Source organism: Lutjanus erythropterus, chromosome 2 (assembly GCF_056507025.1).
Source record: "Lutjanus erythropterus isolate fLutEry1 chromosome 2, fLutEry1.hap2, whole genome shotgun sequence".
NCBI lineage: Eukaryota > Metazoa > Chordata > Actinopteri > Lutjaniformes > Lutjanidae > Lutjanus > Lutjanus erythropterus.
The window spans coordinates 28,382,440-28,404,461 of NC_139318.1; the positions used below are offsets into that span (position 1 = coordinate 28,382,440).

A 22,022-nucleotide genomic window follows, 5' to 3' on the forward strand; every position below is an offset into this window, starting at 1 on the left:
AAACTGTAAGGCCTGGAAGTGGTTCAACCAGATGGACCCGATTTATGGAAACAGACCGGTAAGCAACAGTCGACAGAGAGGCCTCGACTCGGCTACAGCTTTGTTGGAGGCAAGAGTGAAGGATGGTGTTTTTTGTAAATTTTACTCCGTGTTCAGCTTGAAAGCTTTGTTCTCTTTAGTTGTCCAACTATTAGGAAGCTCAGTTTTGACAAACAATACTATTTTATTCTTAAACTCATGTATAATAAATAGCAAAACATGTCTTCTAATTTATGTAGGCCTGTTGAGCTAACTTGCTAGCTAGTTAGCTATGGCCAACAATGTTAACTCCGTACTCTGCTTGAAAGTTTTGTTTTCTTTAGCTGGCCTGTTATTGGAAAATTCACTTCTAATAACGAAGCCTATTTTACTTAAACTTTTTTAAAGTCTGCATATCGACAACGAGGGCTTTATGTACATCTGCAAAGCCAAGCTATTGGTGTGCAACATGCTGTTAGTTCACATTATTGTCTGACTGTGGTGTTTTTAAAAGTTAGTTTAGTTTTTTAGTTTTGATATTTGGCTTGAATAATGGTGGTTTCCCATCAGAAAAGACTGTCTGACTTTAAGCTAAAGAGTGAAAATATTCTAAATATCGTGATTATTGATTTTTAGGTGGACCTGTTTTAAGTGACTAAGATACATGTTGCTGCCTACTCTGTATACATAATAAAATTGTTTAAATTTTCCACCCTGTTGCTCCACCCAAAAATGTAAAAGTCCACAAGAGGTTTGCAGCAAACATTTTTTGTTTTCCAACTGCTGCCATGAAGGGACAGTGAGTTTGTGGAGAGCTTCAGTGAAAAATAATGAAATAGTCACAGGTTGAACCAAACACTTTTCAAGTGCAAGCAGAGTGCTGGTCAAGGGCAAACAGTCAATAACCACAGCCGGCCCTTTAAATGTCAGTTGTCTTGGAAACAGGTGTAGAAACAGAGGATTTGGATGGTGGCTGAGCAACCCGGGAGCCACCGTTTAGCAACGCCCAAGAACAACAGTGTGCCACCCCGTGGAGCCACGCTGCTCCGCTGAAGCACTGAAAGCTGCAATTCAAGCAAACTGGGGGGGTAGAAGAGCATGAAAAACAGCCGAGAGACCCCCTGATGTTATAATCCTCATCTTCACTGTAATTCATGAAAAATAAGTGAACATGAAGGCGTAAACTGTTTAAAAAGAGTAGTTGTTAAAATTATCATTTCATACATGTTTATGTGGGGAAATATTCCTGCAGTTAATATTTATTTCAGCATGTACGTGTTTAAATTTAATTAGATATTAATAATGATGAAAATATACAAATAATGTTGAATTATTTGCCTCTTGGCTCCTACATTTGACATTCTGGCACACTGTCTACCTCAGCCTTACATCAGTTTGTATTTTTTTAGAGATTACTTTCTCCTATGTGGTATATAAACCCACTCATCACGGTCCAATTTTATACCTATAGAAGACGCACAGCACAAAAATACAGACTTGTGAATTCGTCCAGAAATACTGAAAGAAAACAGGCGTTTTGGTGGAGACTTCACTGTGTCCCGCTGTAGAAACTCTATTCACTACTGCCCCCTGCTGTGAACATAAATACTAACCTGGTCTCACACACTGAACACCTTTATCAGAGTGGATGGATGGAAGACATGAATATCACACCTACATAGAGGTAATATTACTTCACTTTAATCAGAATCAGATTCAGGTTTATTGCAAAGTAGATTTCAAATACACAAGTTATACGACATGACCCTTCACAGGTCGCAACAGAAACTGCTCTGGTCTCATAAACATGTCATTTATAAATTATCAGTAGTCTTAAGAAATCCAAGTGGAAAGCACTGAAAAATATTAAAATAGCTGATGCCACAATTTACCATCGCTGCCTGTGTTACAACAGTGATATATGCATGACTTCTTGTCTGATGTCCACACAAAGGGTTCAGCAGTGTCCACAATCAAGCAGAAACTGTGTTTTGAATGAGACATGCTGTTGGATTCAGTTCACTGGATGTGCAAAAGGAAATCCTTAACTCTTGTCAAAATGACCCTCTGGGTTTGTTTTCTTGCAATATTTTTGCAGTGTAAATAAATTTTACTTAAAAACTAACATGTTTATGTTCATCATTCAGTTCAAATGAGCTACTAAAGCAGCTCATTTGAACACATACAGACATAAATGTTATTCTTTTCATTTGTCCTAAAGAGATGATCATCTGTCCTTAACAGGTTTTCTCAAAGATCTGACTGATAAGATTCTAAGGCTGTCAAAAGTATCAATACTTTTTCGATAATATGCGTTTAAAACAATAAAATAAAGTATGAAAAGTTCCTGAAGCAGTTGAAAAAAAGATCCAAACCTCAGTTCAGTCTTTATTTTCCTGCCTGAAATATGGCTTTAACAAACAAACATTGATAGCTAGTACTTCTTTTCTTTTTGCCGTGGTATTGAACGAGGTATTGGGTATCGTTTTTTATATTAATATTGCATCAATGTTTAAAATTCTTGTATTGTGACACAATTCAAAAGCAAACTTAAAGAGGAAATCCTCATAAACAGCTCAACTGTATGTTACTCTATAATGATTGATTTTTCGGACGTAATTGGGTGAAATAAGTCTTTTTCTCAAAAACAGTTCAAGAAATGGGTACTCAGTCTGAGCTCCTATAATTATGTATAATTTTCTGTTTATTTATTTATATATTTATGTATTTATTTATTTGGGAATCTGTGCTGTAAACAACCTGATTTGTCTCACATATTCACTGAGAGAGGAATTTCAAAAGCTTTTAAAAGTCATTTTAGAGTGTCCTCTCCATCCTCTTTATAAAGAGGTTGAGCTTCTTTCCTCTGCACAGACATTTATGGTTCCAAAGGGTCTAACAGAATAAAGGAGTCTGTAAAATGTTCATGCGTCAGCTGGATGAACTCTCATGTTATCACTTGATGTACATGGTTTTCATGCGGTGGGTTCAGGCGTCTTTTTAGCCGAGCTGGTGGCGTGGCTCTAGAGGAAGTACAGCCTCACAGGGATGCTTCTTCTTATCGTACGTTTTAAGTTCAAGTCCGTGTGTCCTGTGCTTCACCTGCTGCAAGGCGAACGTCCCCTTGAGGACAATAAAGTTAAAGTTGAAAGTAGGTCACAGTGATAACAGAACATGAATAAAAATTAATTAGCTTTAAACAATTCTGAGCAAAGTGTTTCGTTACTTTACTCTGCTTCACTGTTGTTACTGTAAATGTGTCCAACATTATGAAGATGGTTAGAAACAAGTGCAGTTTTGAGGTACTTGACACTGTACTTGAGTATTCCTATTTTATGCTACTTTATACCTCTACTCCACTATATTTTCTCAGTAAATATTGTACTTTTTACTCCACTACATTTGACATCTGCAGTTACTTTGCAGATTTAGATTATAACTACAAAATATAAATCAACAAATACATGTTATTAATTAAGTTATACACATCAGTATATAAAACTATCTAGATTGACCAGCTCAAAAGTGTAAGTGATGCACACATTAAAGCAACATTGGTAGTTTTTGCAATTTTCCGCCCCCTCAGTCTCAGAGTGCAGTTCTCTTAGACATTACTGTTGTGTGTTACATTACTTATGATCAAAAACTAGCTAACAGCCAAACATCAAGCAAGTGTTTTGCCAATGTTTCCCAAAGTTTTGGGGAATTTTGGGATTTTTACTAACATTTCAGCATCACCTTACATTATCTTAAAGTGTGTTATTAAAAATACATAGTATATGCATACTTTATTTGTATACTTTACATGCATACTTTATTTATAAATGTGAAAAAGCTGCATTTAAGTGGAGTTAACAGGTCATTTAGTTGTTTTAATTTTCACTCATTTACTCAAACAAGATAGGACATAGCCTAGTTGGTGTATCACTTTATGTTTCCAACAATGTTCAAATGCAGAGAAAAACAGAATTTATTCAAGGTAACACTGTTTTTTCTACAAGCCACTAGTTGCTATAACTTCGAGGAAAACATCGGACACGATACATCGGATATGTCAGAGGCTGATGAAGGAAGCCGATAAAAAATATATTACCTCATGGTCGATAGAGTTTCATCAGCTATAATTGGTATTTAACAATAAAGAAAACACCTCCCATGATCCCTTGCTACTTTGGAGGTCGTTACGCTACATTTTATATTGTTTTAATGTGTGAGTGACCCCTAGTGGCAGAATTTACATAATATGCATTTAATGCCATTCTGCACAATGAGTACTTTTACTTTTGGTACTTTAAGTATATTTTGATGCCATATTTTGTACTTTTACAGGATTGCAAATTTGACTCGAACAAAAGATCTGAGTACTTCTTCTGCTACTGGTCAGAGAATTATTAAGATGGAAGAAAAGACCCCTGCAGCCGCCTCTGTTTTTAATGCATCATGGTTTATGTAATGCAGATCTCCATTTATCTATCCAAGCTGACATCAAGGACATCCTGTGATCTCTGTGGTTTAAGCAAGGAGCTGGCACTGTCAGTTTCATAACTCATGACCCATGGTGACAGATACACATGTCAGCACTTCTGCAAACACATCTGCCTCTAACGCCGCCTACCACATACGTCTTTTCTCCCTGCAGTAAATCTCATATCCTACTCTCCTACCATTTAAACTGTAAAAAAAAGAGCAGCTGAGACATGTTTTTTTTTTGTCTTTATGATCCCATTCTGTGTCATGTTCCTTCACATCTTACATCCTCTCCAACGCAGAATGACCCAGCTCCTATTCTCCAGCCACAGCTGATTAATTGAGGGCAGGGAAGACGCAGATACAGTGGGACAGAACAGATCCTTGAAACTTTGCGACGTGCCGTATAGTGCTGGTGCTGCTGAACTGTGGAGGCAAGATAGCCGGTGGGCACGACTCGGATGGGGACCTTTCAAATCCAATCGCATCGCGTCGGTCCCCATCCTGGACCCGGCCACGCTATCAGAGCAGATAACGTGCTCCACTAAAGGTTACGACTCACCATGACATTTGTGTTGAGACCCAGCAATCACTGATTCCTCTGCGGACTAATCTTGAATTCATATAAGTGTTTTGTTTTTGTGTGTGTTTCCATTCAGTGTGAGTGTGTGTGTGTGTGCATGCAGGGCTCCATACTCAAGTTGTTTATAATAAAAGTGGGTAAATCAAAACAGGAGGAACAGACAGTCGATTAAGATAGTGAAATAGGAGTCATGAATCCCATTAAATCACTCTCTGCTTTTATGTATTTTAGGTTCAGACGTTTGCACTGGGATCAGAGAACTTTCCAGAGGCAGGAAATGACTGTTGCACCGCTTTGTTGACCTTATTCAAACATACAATATTATAAAGAAATGAAATCATCGATGAAAATAAGACATTTGCTTCTTTTTTGGTTGCAGAGACAAGTTTTTTCCTAAGCAGTAATAAAGATGCATGGCATGTTGAATCTTCAAAAGTAAAATCAGAAGAATGATAAAAAGTCCATCACTTCAGTACATTATAAATCTTTAAAAAAAAGAAAAAAAGAAGAGAGATTACGATGTCTAGAAAGGTAAGTTTGTTCTTTTTTCAGCTTCATCTGAGCTCTTTCAAATTTCATTTCACTCACACAGTAATGGGCGACTACAAAAACATCAATTTTCTCACTGTCTGACTTTGTGTGTGTTCGTGTGTGTGTGTGTGTGTGTGTGTGTGTGTGTGTGTGTGTGTGTGTGTGTGTGCTGTCCTCGCTTGCATGTTAAATAAGTTAAACAGTAGTTTTAACTGTTTGTAGCTGAGGCCACCTAAATCCGGGGTTCTCAAAGTTTTGATGACTGAGTGCCAATTTAGAGAGCCAACATATGGTTGAGGGCCACACGGGAAAACCCACGAACTTGATTTGTGATTGCTCTTATAATGGCATCACACATAAAAAAAAATCCTTGTGCACCAAATTCAGAAAAGGCAGATCACTCTGTCTGTCACCCTCAGCCTGACAAAGTAAGAGGTGATCCATTATTCCTGTGGTGGCTTTTGTTTTATCTCGCTTCCGCATTAAAGTGCAGAGTCACCCTCCAAAATTGTTAACTTGAGCTAACGGCATCAACACTGATGACAGAATGTAATTCCTGCAACATTTGTGAGGTGCCAGTAGTCGTCATGCAACCAGTAGATTTCTACAAGTTGTCATTTGTAACCTTGCAGACGCTTCGGGGGAATGCAGTTTGACACAGTAGCCAGGAAATGTAGAATACTGAAAGTAAAAATGTTGAAATGGGAGGATTAAAGGAGACAACTATAATATATTTTCTGCAATAAATAAATAAAATGACAATGTTATGTCATCAGAGATCAAGGAAACATGTTAATGTTGAATTACTTACTTCTCTGACAACAAAAATACAGCCACATTGGACTCATCCTTATTTACAACGTTGGCTTGCCTTGCCTCACAGTGTTCCTGCAGCCTGCCTGAGCTTCCTAGAGTCTGGGGAGGAGGTGGTGGGGGAAACAACTCAACTCAGTTCAACCACAGACAGTATATTATATAGGAATTCAACATATTTAATATACTGTCTATGACACCAACTTGCTATTTGGACTGCTGTACTCATTTTTGCTTGTGTAATTGCTACATATTGCTTCTTTTACAATACATGCATGCATTTCAAAATGTTTCTGAGGGATGCCCATCGGCCTGCAGCCCACACTTTGAGAACCGAAGACCTTAATCAAGAGCGAGTCAAGGCCAAGACCAGAGTGTAGGGGTTGAGACCAAGCCAAGACCACCTCTCTAGTGTTCGCACCCAACTGAGGGAGGGATACTGTGGCTTTTAGCGTTCATGTTGGTGCAGACGTTAGCTTACATGTAACATAACTTTATATACATTAGTTACATAGCTTTGCAAGTAAAAGCATAACAACAATTTGTCACATCATGCCTTGTCCCTTAAATCTCTCACACTGCATCAGCTACATCCTTCAGTATGCTAATTAGGCAGCTTGTGCTTCTTGATAGGTGGCAAATAGCTGTCAAACAACTGAAACTAGTGTAGTGAAACAGAATATGGACAACTAATATTTGCTAAATCTCTTTGGGTGATTTTAGAAAGATTTCTGTTTTGGTACAGAGGCAGATAGCAGACTTTGGCTAGCTAGTTTACACTTAGCTTAGGCTTCTTTTCTAAGTGCCAATAAAAGTTTGATGTGGCCTCAGACATCTCAATAAGCATTGCATTGCAGAATTTACACACTTCTGCTGCTGAGCCGGGTCATTCTGCTTTCTTTTGGACGCTGCTGTGCAGACAAACTCTTTGTGGTTTAGTCAGTCAACTTGGATTGCAGAAGATTTGTCTGACATGTCCTCCCAGACAACCACAGTCTTCTATAAACTAGTTTTATTGGTTTCATTTGAGGCAGGAGGTTTTGCATCCGATCATAGTAATGATGATCACAACTGTGGTCTTGACTGGTCTTGAAATAAAACCCTGAGTCCTTTTTTTTGTCTGAAGCCGAAGACGCCGTAAAATGCCGTTGATTCTGAGACAAGACCTTCTAAAAGCGGACCATGACTGATCTCAAGTACTACAACACTACTGTTAGACACACAAGCCTAACATGGAGGCTGAGATCTGTGGTGCTCCGTATGAAAGACGCCACTTCACGTTTCCAAAAACAGCCCTGCTCATCACTCTTGACATTCAAACCTTGTCAAAAAAAATAGTCACAGATCATTATTGGCATTCTGCATTCGACTGAATCTGGTATCCAATCATCGGTTTCCCTGCTGAGGTGACCAGTGTGACACTCCGTAGCGCCACAGCGGTCTCTACTCTCGTAACAAAAGCATTTTTCTTCAGAGATCCACTTCATTACCCAGACTAATACGGAGCAAAATGTTTATTCAAATGAGCCAAGATCAAATCCTATAAAATGAATGAGAAAAATGCTGAAATGGATTATATGCTTGCAGGGGAAAAAATCATATTTGAATTAATTACAAACTGAAAGGGCGCCGGGCTGTTCTCTTTCCATTTCCTTAGTTATTTTCTTATTAGCCTGCATTTATTTATTATCATCATCCCTCACTGCCCAGTGTCATCAATATGTGTCCATGAAAACAGACAATAATTAGATTTTATCAGGATCAACATGACAACGACAAGCATTGTGAGCAACTGATTGGCCAATGTTTCAAAGAGAAGACACATTTTGATTGGCCGCTACCAGAGGAAAGACTTTCTATTAGCAATTGATTGGGCAGTGTAATTTTCCACCTGAATGGCTCCCGGCACAGACACACACACACAGTTATTGTGTGACTTTGGCAAGAGCCACCTTTGTAGAGTGTAAGTGTGTGAATGTGAGTTTCCTTTCGCTCTTAAATGGTATTCTTTGAGCCCTGATGGGGTCCTGCAGGAGGGGGCTGAGGAGCCCGTCTCAGGAGAAGTCACATGGGACAGTCTGTCAGGTCACCTCTCATCAGGAGCCATACAGCAGAGGAAGCAAATCCTCAACAGCTATCACACACACACACACACACACACACACACACACACACACACACACACACACAGACACACACACACACACACACGGCCAAAAAAAAACCCACATCATAATCAGATTTTGCTGCAAATCCCTTCAGTCTTTTTCTTTACACTGATTTATGTACAAATACATTGACCACACAGCCAGAACCATAAAGGGTTCTCCAGCTTGTCCCCACAGGAGAACCCTTACTGGTTCCTGGTAGAACATTTAACAAAGGTTACACTTGGAACTCTTTCAGAACTCCATGTTGAACCTAACGTAACGAGTTCTACTAAGATCCATTTGTGAAATGTTTCACTGAGAACTCTGAGAATATTCAGAACTTTTCCACATTCTAGAACCTTTTTATATTCCAAGGGATTTATCTAGAACACACTCAGGGGGTTTTACCTACCTGTTTACCTGTTTATATTTCAAGGAATGTACCGAGGGAGTTTTTATGTATAAATCTTATTTTTATTATTGATGAAGGAGTTCTGTTAAACTTTTCCAGAAAGGTTTCTTTGGATGAAAGGGGACCCTTGGTCTTACAAAGAAACCCTTTCTTCACAAAAGGGTTCTTGAGAAGCTAGTGGTTCTGGGTAGGGTTTCAGCCGTTCAGGAGGAACACTTTCGGAGCGTTTATTTTGAAGAGTGCTCTGTCAGCTCGTCTGCATCCAGCCCTGATGTGACGGCGGCTCTGCTGCAGGATGTGATCCGGCTGCCACTGGCAGTGATTCTGCCCGTCGACAAACAGCCTCTAAGTGCAAAGACATCAGAGCTCCATCTCATAAGAAATAGGACGCTGTGACCTTTCTCACACGCCGCCTTTCTGCCTTTTCATTTCATGTCTCCGATTCCCTGCCCTGATTTCATTTACTTACATGGAGATGTGATAAAAAAAAAGGTGATGCAGGGCCCTTTTTCCATCAGTTTTTACAGCCCACTCACTCACAATCAGCTGTTTTTAGTGTGAAATGGTGGCATATAACTCCAGCCCATTCAAAGGTGCTGTTTACCATTTGCCAAATACATAGAAACGATTGTGTGAAGGTGTTTTTTAATGTGTTATGATTTAAAAAAAAGATGAACAGGTTTTATGAAAGAAACAGTTCAACATTTTTGGACAATGTCTGGAAACAGGAGGCTCAGGTTAGAAAACTGCCCCCATCTTAAGCGGGGTATAAACTGTGTGATTTTGGGCTGTCTCAGACAAGAGATGACCAACGTGGAAGAAACATGGTGATAATTTTGGTTGTTGCCCCAAAACAGTGTTCCTTTTTTTCTCTTTTCATGTCATTTTTGTCTGTTTTTGATACTTTTATATAGTTAGCTTGGCACATTTATGCATGCTATTTTAGCTTACTTAAAATGTTACAAATACTTCATGTTACCTCAGGCTCCTTTTGCAAAACTGGTGTCACAAGTTGGCTTCTTTTGCCTCACCACGACTGGGTCCACATTCTCCTTCCTCTCCTCTTCTTTGGATTTTTTTCCAAACACATAAATAACACTACTGTATAGCCTTGATTCTTGCTTAGTTTCATTGGTTACTACCATAGGAGCGCAGATGAATGATGCATGTTGATGACATTTTTCTTTTATATTGACTTGCGTCATAGCCAACGATTCAGCAGGTGTGATCATCGCACAGTCTACACACATCAAACTTTACCAAGTTTATTAGAGCATTTCTTATAAGACTGCTGAAATCTCACAGTCTGTTGAAAAGATCACAAATAACCATGCTGCATCTTGTTTGTTTGTTTGTTTTCTTTCTTTCTTTGAGTCAAGTCAGAGTCTGTCACATCACTCTCCGTAAAACCACAGCTTGTCATTTTCACACTTTTGTTTAAATACAGATTAAATCAAGAAGTCCTCCAAATTAAAGAACAGTATAGTTAAATAGTTTACAGTTACATTTTCTGATCTGATGCCATTTCAATTGGACAACATTGTGGTTTCGGATCTGAAGGCCTGAATATACTCCCAAATGGACGTGTACAGCTGCAGACATCACTGACACATAGTAGTTCTGTTTATTATACCACTTTCTGGAGGCAGTGGCTTGTTGAGGCATAGTGACCTCACCAACAAACCTCTGATGACAACATTCGCAGAGGGCCCTTGTGTCATGGACAAAGAAAGTGCAATTTCATCTTTCATCTTTCTGCTCTGCTTTGATTTAGGTTTGGTTAGGTTTGAGTGCAAAACCCACTTAGGCAAGTGAAAGATCATGTCTTGACTTAAAATGACTACATGGTAAGTTTCATAATGTAAGGGGATCTTTGCTGTCATGGTTACAATAATTGCTCACAGTTGGATGGATGACCATCTTGGTTAATAACGTCATGTTGACTAGGAACCAGGAAACAAACAGGGATCTCCCAAAGTCCAACGTTTTCTTGATCCATCCATCTGCCCTAACCTCCTCTTTCAGTGCATTTTGTGGCTCAATAACAACATCACACAACTATTTTTTGACCCTAGGACAAAGCCAGGCTAGCAGTGTCCCCGTTTCCAGTCTATATGCTAAACTAAACTGACCACCTGCTGGTTGTGCCTTCATATTTAGTGCACAGATACAAGAGTGGTATCTTTGAATCTAACTCTTAGCAAGCAAGGAAATGGATTTATTTCCCAAACATATCAAACTATTCCCTTAAGCCAGACTTTCAAAAGGGGGGTATCCTGCATTTAATAGGCTGATCAATGCGCACCAGCCTGGCTTTGGTGACATACACGCACATAAATCATGCAAACAAGTGTGCATCAGATCTTTAAGAAACCTGATCAGAGAGTTGACTCCTCTGAAGGACAAAGACACAGAGCGTGACAAAACAGTTATTAAACCAAGAGCAAGCGAGACGATCTCTAGACCGAGCAGCAGGGAAAGGGGAGACGTGACCATGGAGGGGTGACAGAGCGAGACGCCAAAATGAAGAAATGCAGAGATGAGAGGATAGAGAAATAGAGGGCCTGCCAGACCTGACAGAGGAGGAGGCAAGAGAGAGAGAGAGAGGAGGACCACTCAAACCAGATAAACAGATCAGAGTGGCTTCTCTTCATGTACAGTTATGACATTGAAAGTTTTCAAGTTTCATTTACGGGGTAACTTTGGTATTTTTCAACCTCTGCCATTTTTCCCAACAGTTTTGGACAACAGCTTTTTGTTAAAAAAAAACTGGTCTAGTATTGAGCGAGAGCACTGCAGCTGTCGGCCATGAAACAAGCAGCATATTCACTACAGGCAATTTCAAACCGTCAATCATATGTCCACTACAAGTTCTTGTTTTTGCCATTGACAGGCTGAGATTGAGATTGTTATTAAGTGTCTGACAAAATTATGTAAAGAATCACTACGAAGATATACCTCTTTTAAAAGAGTAAAATCCTTTTTGTTTAACCAGAAACAGCTGATTTATGCTCTCTCCAAAGCAACCAGACTCCCCTTACAGAAACGGTAATTTTATCATAGTAAAACACACTTCATTCATACTCAACAGACACAAAACAAAACTCAACAAAATTGTTTTGGTTTGACTTTCTGCTGTTCCAACAATCACCAGCTCTGGTTTAGTTGAAATAAACTCTTAATTCACCAAATTAGACATAAAAATATTCTGGCTCAACACGCTGTTGACCCCCTTCTCACTCCTCTCACTTATGAATCTAACTTCGTCAATAAAAGGTTTATTTTCACCCAATCAAAGTTGGTGATTGTAGGAACGGTGGAACGATGACACAAGACAGGTTTAATGAACTTTATTGTGTTTCTGTCGAGTTTGAAGGAGGATGAGGATGATGAAGATAAAATTATTGTTTTTGTATATATTGATGCAGATTAGCTTGTTAGTTAGCTAGCTAATGTTCTGCTAACATTACCTATCAGACATAACTGTCTAGTAAGCAATTAATGTACATTAGATATCTAGTTGGCTAGTGTTTTGCTAACATTAGCTATCAGATGTAACTAGCCAGCTAATGGTTCATGTAGATTAGCTGCGAAGGGTCTTTCTGTGTCACACAACCACTTTGCTACATGACACCCCCCCATGAGATAACTTCCTGGATTATTATTCCTGGTCTTATTTGCATCCAAACCACAATCTTTTCATAAACCTGCTTAAAATAGTTCACCCAAAAATGAAATTTCACTCAATATCTATTCACCCCTGTGCTGATGTGAGGATGGGTGAAGATCTCCAGTTCACAGAACACTCCCAGAGCTTCAGCGGAAAACAGCGTTGCAGCCAAATCCAGTACAACTGAAGTGAATGGTGACCAATTTTAAAATGTAAAAAGAGAACACAAAAAACCCCCACAAAATGTCTCCATACTGCTTGTGTGGTGTAATCCAAGTGTCCATAAGTTGCAACATTAAAATTTGACCCAAAGAGACGCCATTTACACCATGTTTTTAGCTTAAATGTTAACTTTAGCCTCTCAGACTGGATCCACATGCACATAGGGAAAATAGAACCCAGGTGGAGAAATACAGAACTTACCCTTTCAGAAAACAGTGCTTGTGATGTGTAGAATTCACTGTTATATCAAATAACACATATGAGGTTTCAAACAGATGAAAAATGTCAAGTGCAAGTTCGTCTGTTGATTGTTCAAGGTCTAAATTTGCCAACACCGTCAGAAAAGTTCAACATTTTGCATTCAGAATATGATTCCTATGTTGCAAACAAAACAAAACTTTAATAACAAACCAAAGCCTATTAAAAACAACACAGCATTATTATAATTCCTCCTCTGTGTTTGGACGGAGGGAGTGGAGTTTAGACCGCCAGAGTGAAGAAAATAATAATAATGAACAGACTGACAGGCAGCACTGAATGTCAATCAGTGTGAGAGCCTTGTTGTGTGTTTTTCCGGCCATTTTCAAGTAACAACAGGTAAATATAGTGTTTTGGCAGAGACATTAAATTGTGTCCTTAGTCTCTGAAAGTCAGTTGAGTAGTTTGTCTGGTTCAAGAAACAGCACAGTCTAGTCAAAAAAGACCAAAATTATTTTTTAAAAAGCACACTGGCTGTAGATATCTCTCAGCAGATTTCAAAAAGAGCGTCTATCTCCTCTTCATTTCCTCACAATCCAACTAGAAATGATAAAGCCGGAAGTTGGAAACAGCAGGGCCTTGTGGGAGTCTGTTCTTCCAGTCTGCTGATACTCGGGGGGACAGACGAGGGAAATTACTATCAACGACACCAGTTTGGAGCAGCAGTGGCTATCAGATAAGACAACATTGTACACGCCACTCATAAATCAATCAAGGTCACCTTATGCTGTTGTTGGTTCAGTGTTATAGAGGGTTTAATTCATCATGAAGACTTCAGCTGCTGCATAGTCAGGGTATAAAGTCATCAGAGTCTGACTTACTGAGTCAGATTTGTTATTTTACTGCAGTTATTTGACTCTTCTTGTGATTACTGACAGCCAAAGCTGTGACCTTGATGTCTTTCCTCTAGTTAGCTGTCCCACAGCACCACCTGCTGGTCAGAAACCTGCACACAAACATTTCAAATGAAAGCACCTGCATGGAAATCATAGATGGTCTACCAACAAAATGTCATTTCAATAGAGCCCCTGCAGCTGATGGTGGAGGAAATATTCACATCCTTGTCTTTACTTAAAGTAGCAACACCTCTCTATAAAATCACTCCTTAACAAGTGTCCTGCGTTCAACATTTTACTTCAGCAAAAATACATTTCTAAAGTGTATAGTAATATGTATAAAAGTGCTCAACAATTATTAATATTATTAGATAAATAAGTAACTAAGTAAATACTGTAAAAGTATCATTTGCAAAATATACAGTAAGACACTTTAGCCAAAAACATTGTTTTTTCATGCAATTATAAATTTTGAGATTTTAGTCTGTTTTGTCATGTGGTCTATTGCCAGTAGCATAAGGTAATGCCTCATTTGCATATCTAAAAATTAAATGTCAGAAAACTTGTAATTGCTTGTAAAAAAAAAAAAAAAAAACAATGTGAAAGAATGTGGAAGAAGTTAGAAAGAAGAAACACCTCTGTAAAGTAAATATAGTAACTTTAACTGTCAAATAAATGCAATGGAGTATAAAGTAAAATATTTCCAGCTGATATGTATAAAGTGCATTAAGTGGTAATACACAAGTTTACTACAAGTAGCACAAAATTATTCTCAAGTGCAGTAAATGTTTCTTTCTTCTAAATGTTTCACTTTCACCACTGGATGTCTTGGCCTCAGCATGAAAACTAAAATGCCAGCAGAACGTTAGTACAATTAACATTAAAGTCACCCTTCAGACTCATTTTAACACAGAAAAATGCCCTTTATTTTTACTATATTGCACTACACTTTGAATAATTTCTCCACAAAAAAAAGAATTCACTACTAAAACACTTGAAATTACATCCATTCTTTCTCCCTCACTGAAGAACTGCTGGATACCAGATGTCACCTACTTGAAAAGTTAATCCTAAGTGCAGATGTTCACTGAATTGTTCGAGTACAGCACAGAGAAACTTTCCTTCCTCAGCAGATTAACAGAGTCAAACTCTGCACAAACATTCTTCTGCACAACAAAACTCAAACATCCAAGACAAGTGAGAATAAGCAAAACCAGGAAGGTTTTCTCAGGTTAAGGCTGGTTTCTGGAACTCAAAAAGAAAAAGATTTAATGTCAATAAACAACATATTCTTCTTTTATTATAACACATTACAGGAATGTAAAGATTAGCCTGTACATTATCTCCCATATAAAATGTAAAAAAGAAACTACAAAAGTAATTCTTTAAGAAAACACACTGGTCAATTTGGAAATTCCCACTCACCAGAGAACACATGCACTCATGCAGCTTAGCTACCTCTGAGCCAAACTAGCCCCAGTCCACCTCTGCAGCAGCTAATTTTCACACTTTTTAATTTAATTAAACTATTTATTGACCCCTACTGTCACTGGATTAGCTCTCTCAAGAAAAGTCTTATCTTGGGATCGGTTTGGTGCAGCTCTCACCAGTCCAGCCTTGGTAACACTGGCACTGAAACTCAGACTTCATGAACACCTCCTCGTGTGTTTTTATCTGTCCTACCACCGTGTAGCTCTTCCCTCCCTCTGGTCTCCTCTCAGACACCACCTTCCACACACCAGGGTCCAGGTGGAGGTAGGCTCCCGAGTTCAGCTTCTTCCTCTGACACCTTCCCTGAGAGGAACACAAGGTCTGACTGCAGAGAGCGGCTGCTGACGTCACGTTCACCAGGTAAAAGCCCAGAGTCTCATCGATGTAGGACTTGACAGCTTCACAAGTGGCCTAAAAGGAGGAAACAAAGAGAGATGCTTCAAACAACGACCAATAAAGCATTTACACAAGTTTACACCTGTGACATAATGACAAAAAGCCATTACTTTAACAGATCAATGATGTTACTTAATCAATTTCTGCAAAAAGTTTACAAATGCATGCACATTCAAGCATGAAAAATACCAGGGGCTGGACTGAGGTACATTTCAAAAGACCAAAAATAGAGTCTGCACACTAGTTAATACTCCCACAAACATAAATACACCACCATATTTTTTTAAACTGATGATTCTGTTATAGATTATTTGGGTGATTTAGAATATAGTATAATTATAACTATTATACTTACAGTGTTCACTATATTATATATTTCTTTTTTGGTTTATAATGTTCCCCCTAGGCACAGTGGTCGTTCTCTTACGTCGTGTTAAATGGTCTAACGTTAAGAATATGCAAACAATTCTATTCGACCGAAATTAAATGTGTCACACAGCTCCTCCCCATTAAACCAAGATTTATGTTTATGTTGTGGTTTTCTGGCTTCATCAGGGTGTTGTCTGAGGTTGTTTCCGGTTTCCTTGTTTACAGTCCATCAATCTGTCATGTGATTTATAAATCACCACAGACACAATGGCAAACAGAAGTAAACAAAACAACAGCCCCATAATCTTCCATCCATTGTCTATAACTGCTTATCCTTGGGGGGGGGGGGGGGGGGGGGCCTATCCCAGTTGACACTGGGCGAGAGGCGGGGTCCACCCTGGACAAGTCGCCAGGTCATCTCAGAGCTGACACACAGAGACAAAAGCCACTCACGCTCACATTCTCACCTAACGGCAATTTAGAATGATCAATTATTGTATTTTGTTTGTTTTTGAAGTGTGGGAGGAAGCCGGAGTACATGGAGAGAACACACACAGACAACATGCAAACTCTGCACAGAAAGGTCCTGCCCCAGTCACGCCACCCTCTTTTGAGATCAGTTCTTGCAAAATATCCATGATTGATTAAGCGATACAAGAGAAATATAAAGGTGTCGGCATCAAAACCTACAATGTGCAGAAATGAGAGAGGGGATCAGGTCTGCAGATATCTGAGGATGACTGGGACGATATCTGAGGAGGTCAGGCTCGGACTGCCGACTCAAGACCCTGGCTGATTTTGCTGCAAGAACATAATAAGATATTCTGTGGCTCCAAAACTGAAGTTTATATGAGTGAATGTTGGAGGCAGTGTTGTAAATCAATGGCGGACAGTTTTCATATATATTTTGGGGCTGCCCTCTAATCCAGGTCTATATTAGACTGCAAAAAACATCTTAATGATGAGTCTGTGATCCTTCCCTTAGGCTGTAGATTTAGAGTAACCTGGCTCAAGTACAGTTGGACTAAAAAGTCCTTTGTCCCTTGTGCAAGAACCCTGCTAATTTTCCACATGTAATTTGGCATTTCACAGAGTGTTGTTTTTATTGTTTTATTGAATCCTTGATATTATATTTACAGGAGGCAATTTCTGTTCTTCTTGTCTGTCTGTGCTTTGGTTGTTTGTACATACATTGTTTTTATCCGTGCTGTTTTTTTTATCCTGTGGCCTGACTACAAATCAAGTTTCCTGCTTGGGAAATAATAATAAAAAATGTTTGAATCTTTCACATTGTACCTGAGAAAAGTCCTGGGCAAACTCATATCTTGGGATGAATATCTTTATAAAGTTCTTTTGGTTGCCAGCAAGAAAGCTATCACACAGAAGTGACAGACTCACCATCAAAGGACATATTGCAATTGTCCTTTTCCTTAAGACTACAATCTGAACAATATATATAAAATACGTTATGTAACCCACACCCCCAAAAGAAATAAAAAACATGTGAGCATGCTTCAGTATTAGAGACAAAAAACTGGAAGATCAAATCACTTTGGCAGTCAACCAATCAATGCAATGACATGGAAACAGATCAGTTATTGTACCTTAGATTTGGAGAAGCCGTGGTCGCCCCAAAGCACCACCCCTGCAGATCCTAAAGCAGCGCTCTCTCCGATCGTGTAGACCAGGTGCTCCTGTAGGACAAACAAACAACATTCAGACAAAATCATGACAACCCTAACACAGAGGTAAAACATCTGCCACTTACCTCAGAGAGGAAATCTAACGTGTACGTGTAGACAATGCGAGCATATGGAAACACAGGCGGCGTTGATGGAGTCAGCTGAGCTCCTGCTCTCATGGCCTCCAGGATGCGGTGGTGGGTGTAAAGGAGCACCTCTCTGCCGAGGTTTCTCAGCTCGAGGCTGAGGTAGATGTCAGGATAAAGAGCAGAGGAGACGTTCCACAACCACAGCAGCTCATCGTTCCTCTTCAACTCCACGGCTGGACACTCGCCGGTGTAGTTGGTGCTCTTGTCGCTGTAGTAGTTGTAGCAGTTGGGGAAACCATAAAAACCCCACAGTCCATTTGGTCTCTCCTCCTGCCCCAGTTTCAGCGTCTCCTCCATGAATTTCCTCCCAGCTTCCTCAAACTCCTGCCGTGCTGCGGCCTCCACCTGCGCAGGACTCCAGTCTGGATGCCTGGACCTCACCAGCGCTCTGGATGCCTCCCAGTACACCTGCTTACTGTCCCAGTTCCTCTCCCACACAGGTCTCCAGCTCTCCCAGTCCACCACAGCCAGGCCCTGGAAATCCCTGTCAGGGATGGAGGTGCGAATATCTTCAGAGGCCACCCTGAGGTGTTCATCCAGGCTAGCGTTCTGTGGCACGCCGCCATTCACAGCCACTGATTGGCCAGAGTATCTGGGATACAGACCAAGCTTTTCAGCATAAAAGATGGTGATGTTGTCGCCCATAAAGGTTTGATTCTGATTCTGTACGATGCTAAACGTGCCCAAGTCGAGGTCCACGCCATATTGAGAGAGACAGGTAGCAGTGGGGGCGTTCCACACTGTAAGGAAGGGAACCTGGGAGAAAGATGATGATGATGGAGAAAAGTGCAGCCCTGAAACAAGGCTGAGCAGTCGGAAGACAAGCAACACCTCAGGGTGAAAGGAACTCATCCCTGCAAAGAAGAAAAGATGCTAATATTAGAGATGCACAGAAACATCATTATCTTTGTTTGACAAAATTATATGTCTCTGTATCAGTACCAGGATAAAAATGCTGCAATCCACTGCAAGTCATAACTCGATAGTTCCAAGTTGGTATTCCTGACCTCCACTCTAAATGTGTCCCAGTGCATCTGCTCAGGAAAACATGGACGCCTGCAGCAAACTGATGTTTGTATGGCAAGTCTCTGAACCTTCTGCAGCAGCTAACTTAGCAGATTAGCATGCTCAGTTGTTATAGCATGTTTCACAACATAGGACATATGACGTGTGACATAAGGTGCGTTTGTGAATTGGAATTCCTGACTTACTGTCTGTTCCATTACTCTGTTGGAGGTTGTTTTGAGTGTAATGGATTGCAGCAGAAGAGCAGAAGTGGCTGAGGCTTAAACTGGAAGTCAGGTGTTTTTCTAATTAGTTCATTGCTGGTATGGGTTACCATGGTTACGTGTCTCCCACCAGCAAGACGGCTCTCCAGATCTGACATGATACACACTGAATAGTTTGCCTGAAAATATTAATTCTACTGTTTATTTACACATATGTTGAAGGACAGAACACATTTTGAGTACCTGGTGCATATGTGATTTTGGATGCAGCATAGCTAACTGGCTAATCTACACCAACCATAAGTCAGATAGTTAGCAAGTGTTTTGCTAACATTAGCTAGATAGATAGATGACATTTCGCTAATTTTAGCTTTAACTTAAGATGTGACTCTGTACGCCATATGTCACCTTTACAGGAAAAGGAGAAAGTTGACTGAGTTACCAAGTTGACTCAACTGCTGCTGGAGCACAGAGCAAAAAGGATTAATTATTGTGCCTTCAAAGCATAAAGGTGATTTAATATTGGCATCCTCATGTACTTCATATATCTTGCTCTTTTTCTTTTTTAGCTAAACTCAGTTTTATGAACTGTCTGAAACTCACCACTTCCCCTTTCACTGCAGGGTACTGAAAAATCAGGAACTGAAAAAAGACAAGTTTCAGAAATCAAAAGTTTCTCTTATGCATTGTCAATAGAACCTCTACAGTAAAGATATAAAGGTACAGAAAATATCCTTCAATTGGATAATCTTGTTACATTAAATAAGTTACTGCTTAAGGTAGCTGTGAGCTTTTTAAATGCAGCTGACTTTTTCTGTACTTTCATGATTACAGAATAATGAAAGTTTGACAGGATATTACAAATTATCTTCAGATCTTCCAACCAGCTGATTTTTAAGCTGTGAGACAACTGGAGTCTCAAAGATCAAAATTGAAAGCAACTTTTATCAACTTTTAGTACCAAGAAATTCAGCTTTTGGCCAATTATGTTCTCTTCTTCTATTCTGCCTTGGTTTCCAGATAACCACAAGTGTTGTGGTGTAACACTATGGGTATGAAGTAATGGACTATAAGGCAATCTGGTGTGTAAAACAAGTAAAACTTGAATTAAAATTAGGCTACAAACAGTAACTTACCTACTTAACAACTGGATTTTGGTTTGGACTTTGTGATCTGGAAGTGCAAGGAAATGCAAACAGCAGTCTCATGATCTGAATGACACATGCAGGAAAAAGGGGGAAGGAACAAAAACAGAGGTACCTCTGGGATTTCTAACAACCAATCAGAAGTGTGCAAAGTTTGTCTAACAACCAATCAGAAGTGTGCACAGACTCTCGAACTACCAATCACGAGAAACATTCTGATTTAAAGTCACAGGCAAGTTAAAACTGCTTCCCATCATCCTGTTTGTCCTGCAGTCCGGGTTTTCAGATTGTCTCTGTAAAAAAAAAAGGTCTATAATTGAAGGTAAACAGTTAACTGAAGAGACTTGACCTGGAAAGGCAATATAGTTCTACTCTAAATGGCTGGCAAGCCAGCCATAATGAACTCCAAATTGAAATGTATGCCTTGCTCAACTCTTAAAAGCAGTAAAAATAACTCCTGGCTTAACAGCACCCTGCAATTACATGGGGAGGGGGGTGTGAGGCAGCAGCAGCCTGCAAGATGTGTCCCTCATGGAGGACTGACTGACTTTGCCTCCTCATGGTGGTCAGTGATGACTTGTTGTTTTTTTCCCCCCTGGTAGCTTTAATTTAGCTTTTTAATTGACAACAAACTGCAAAGTCATACCTGTATTCAGGGGCGGAAGAAGTATTTTGATTATTTATTTATAAGTAAAAGTATAAATACCACACTGTGAAAATGATACAAGTAAAATAAAAGTATGTAAGTATAACCAGAAATGTTCTTCAAGTATCACTCATTGTGCATTAAATGGCCCGTGTCAGTGTTTTACTGTATACATGAAGTTTTAAGATTAATATTACACCTGCATTAATGTGTATGTTGCATGTTACTGCTGTAGATGTTGAAGGTGGAGCTCATTTTAATTAGTTTATATCTACAATCTACAATTTCCTGTATTATTCTTTATTACATATTCCAAGATCATCATGTGTTTGTAGCATAGTTCTACTGTAAGAACCATGTTTCTATAAAAAGTCATCTCATAAGCTCAGAAGAACAGCCCTGATTTCAGCTTCGTGACAATGCAGTTTCCAGATAATTCCTGGATCCAGACTTGTACTTAAAAGAGAAAAGAGCCTTCAGGCCTGCAAACTCTGCCTCGTCTTTTAACTTTGTAAAAAAAAAAAATTACTTTTCATTGATTTCATAGTTTTATAATGTGCGTCATTTTCATACTTTTAGTTAGTTTTCTTTGGGTGTGTTCTGTTTTTATTGTAAAGCACTTTGTGACTATTTTTAAAAAGGTGCTATACAATATAAATAAAGTTTATCATCATTATTGATCCAAGAGGGTTTTTAAATATTTTATTTACCTAGAAGTAGGAGAATTTTTTCAACCCATAAAGGAAAAGTTCATCCTTCAATTTATCACAAACACTCAAAATCAGAAAAATTGGAGATGCCTAGTTTTCCCTGATCAGTAAGAATACAAAAAAAGTAATCTGAAAAGTAACTAAATGACGCTGTAGAATGTTGCCTGTAGTACCATGTAGTGGAGTAAAACTATGAAGTTAAATAAACTGAAATACTCACTACTACCACTGCTAATTTCAAGTTT

The 22,022-nt window shown here is 39.2% G+C and overlaps 1 protein-coding gene across 2 annotated transcripts; it reads right to left on the reverse strand.

Moving 5' to 3' along the window:
• Window positions 1-15,324: 15,324 nt before the first annotated feature.
• On the reverse strand, window positions 15,325-20,531 carry hyal1 (hyaluronidase 1). Of its 2 annotated transcripts, none has more exons than XM_084736069.1 (4): window positions 20,413-20,531; window positions 17,985-18,901; window positions 17,821-17,910; window positions 15,325-15,862 (listed from the first exon to the last, which is right to left on the reverse strand). In XM_084736069.1, exons 2-4 carry the CDS (start codon window positions 18,897-18,899, stop codon window positions 15,536-15,538), a joined length of 1,332 nt encoding a protein of 443 aa, XP_084592195.1. In that variant the 5' UTR covers window positions 18,900-18,901; window positions 20,413-20,531; the 3' UTR covers window positions 15,325-15,535. The 2 variants fall into 2 exon arrangements, with proteins under 2 accessions (XP_084592195.1, XP_084592203.1); XM_084736077.1 differs by having other exon boundaries at window positions 20,417-20,505.
• Between the last annotated feature and the right edge of the window lie 1,491 nt (window positions 20,532-22,022).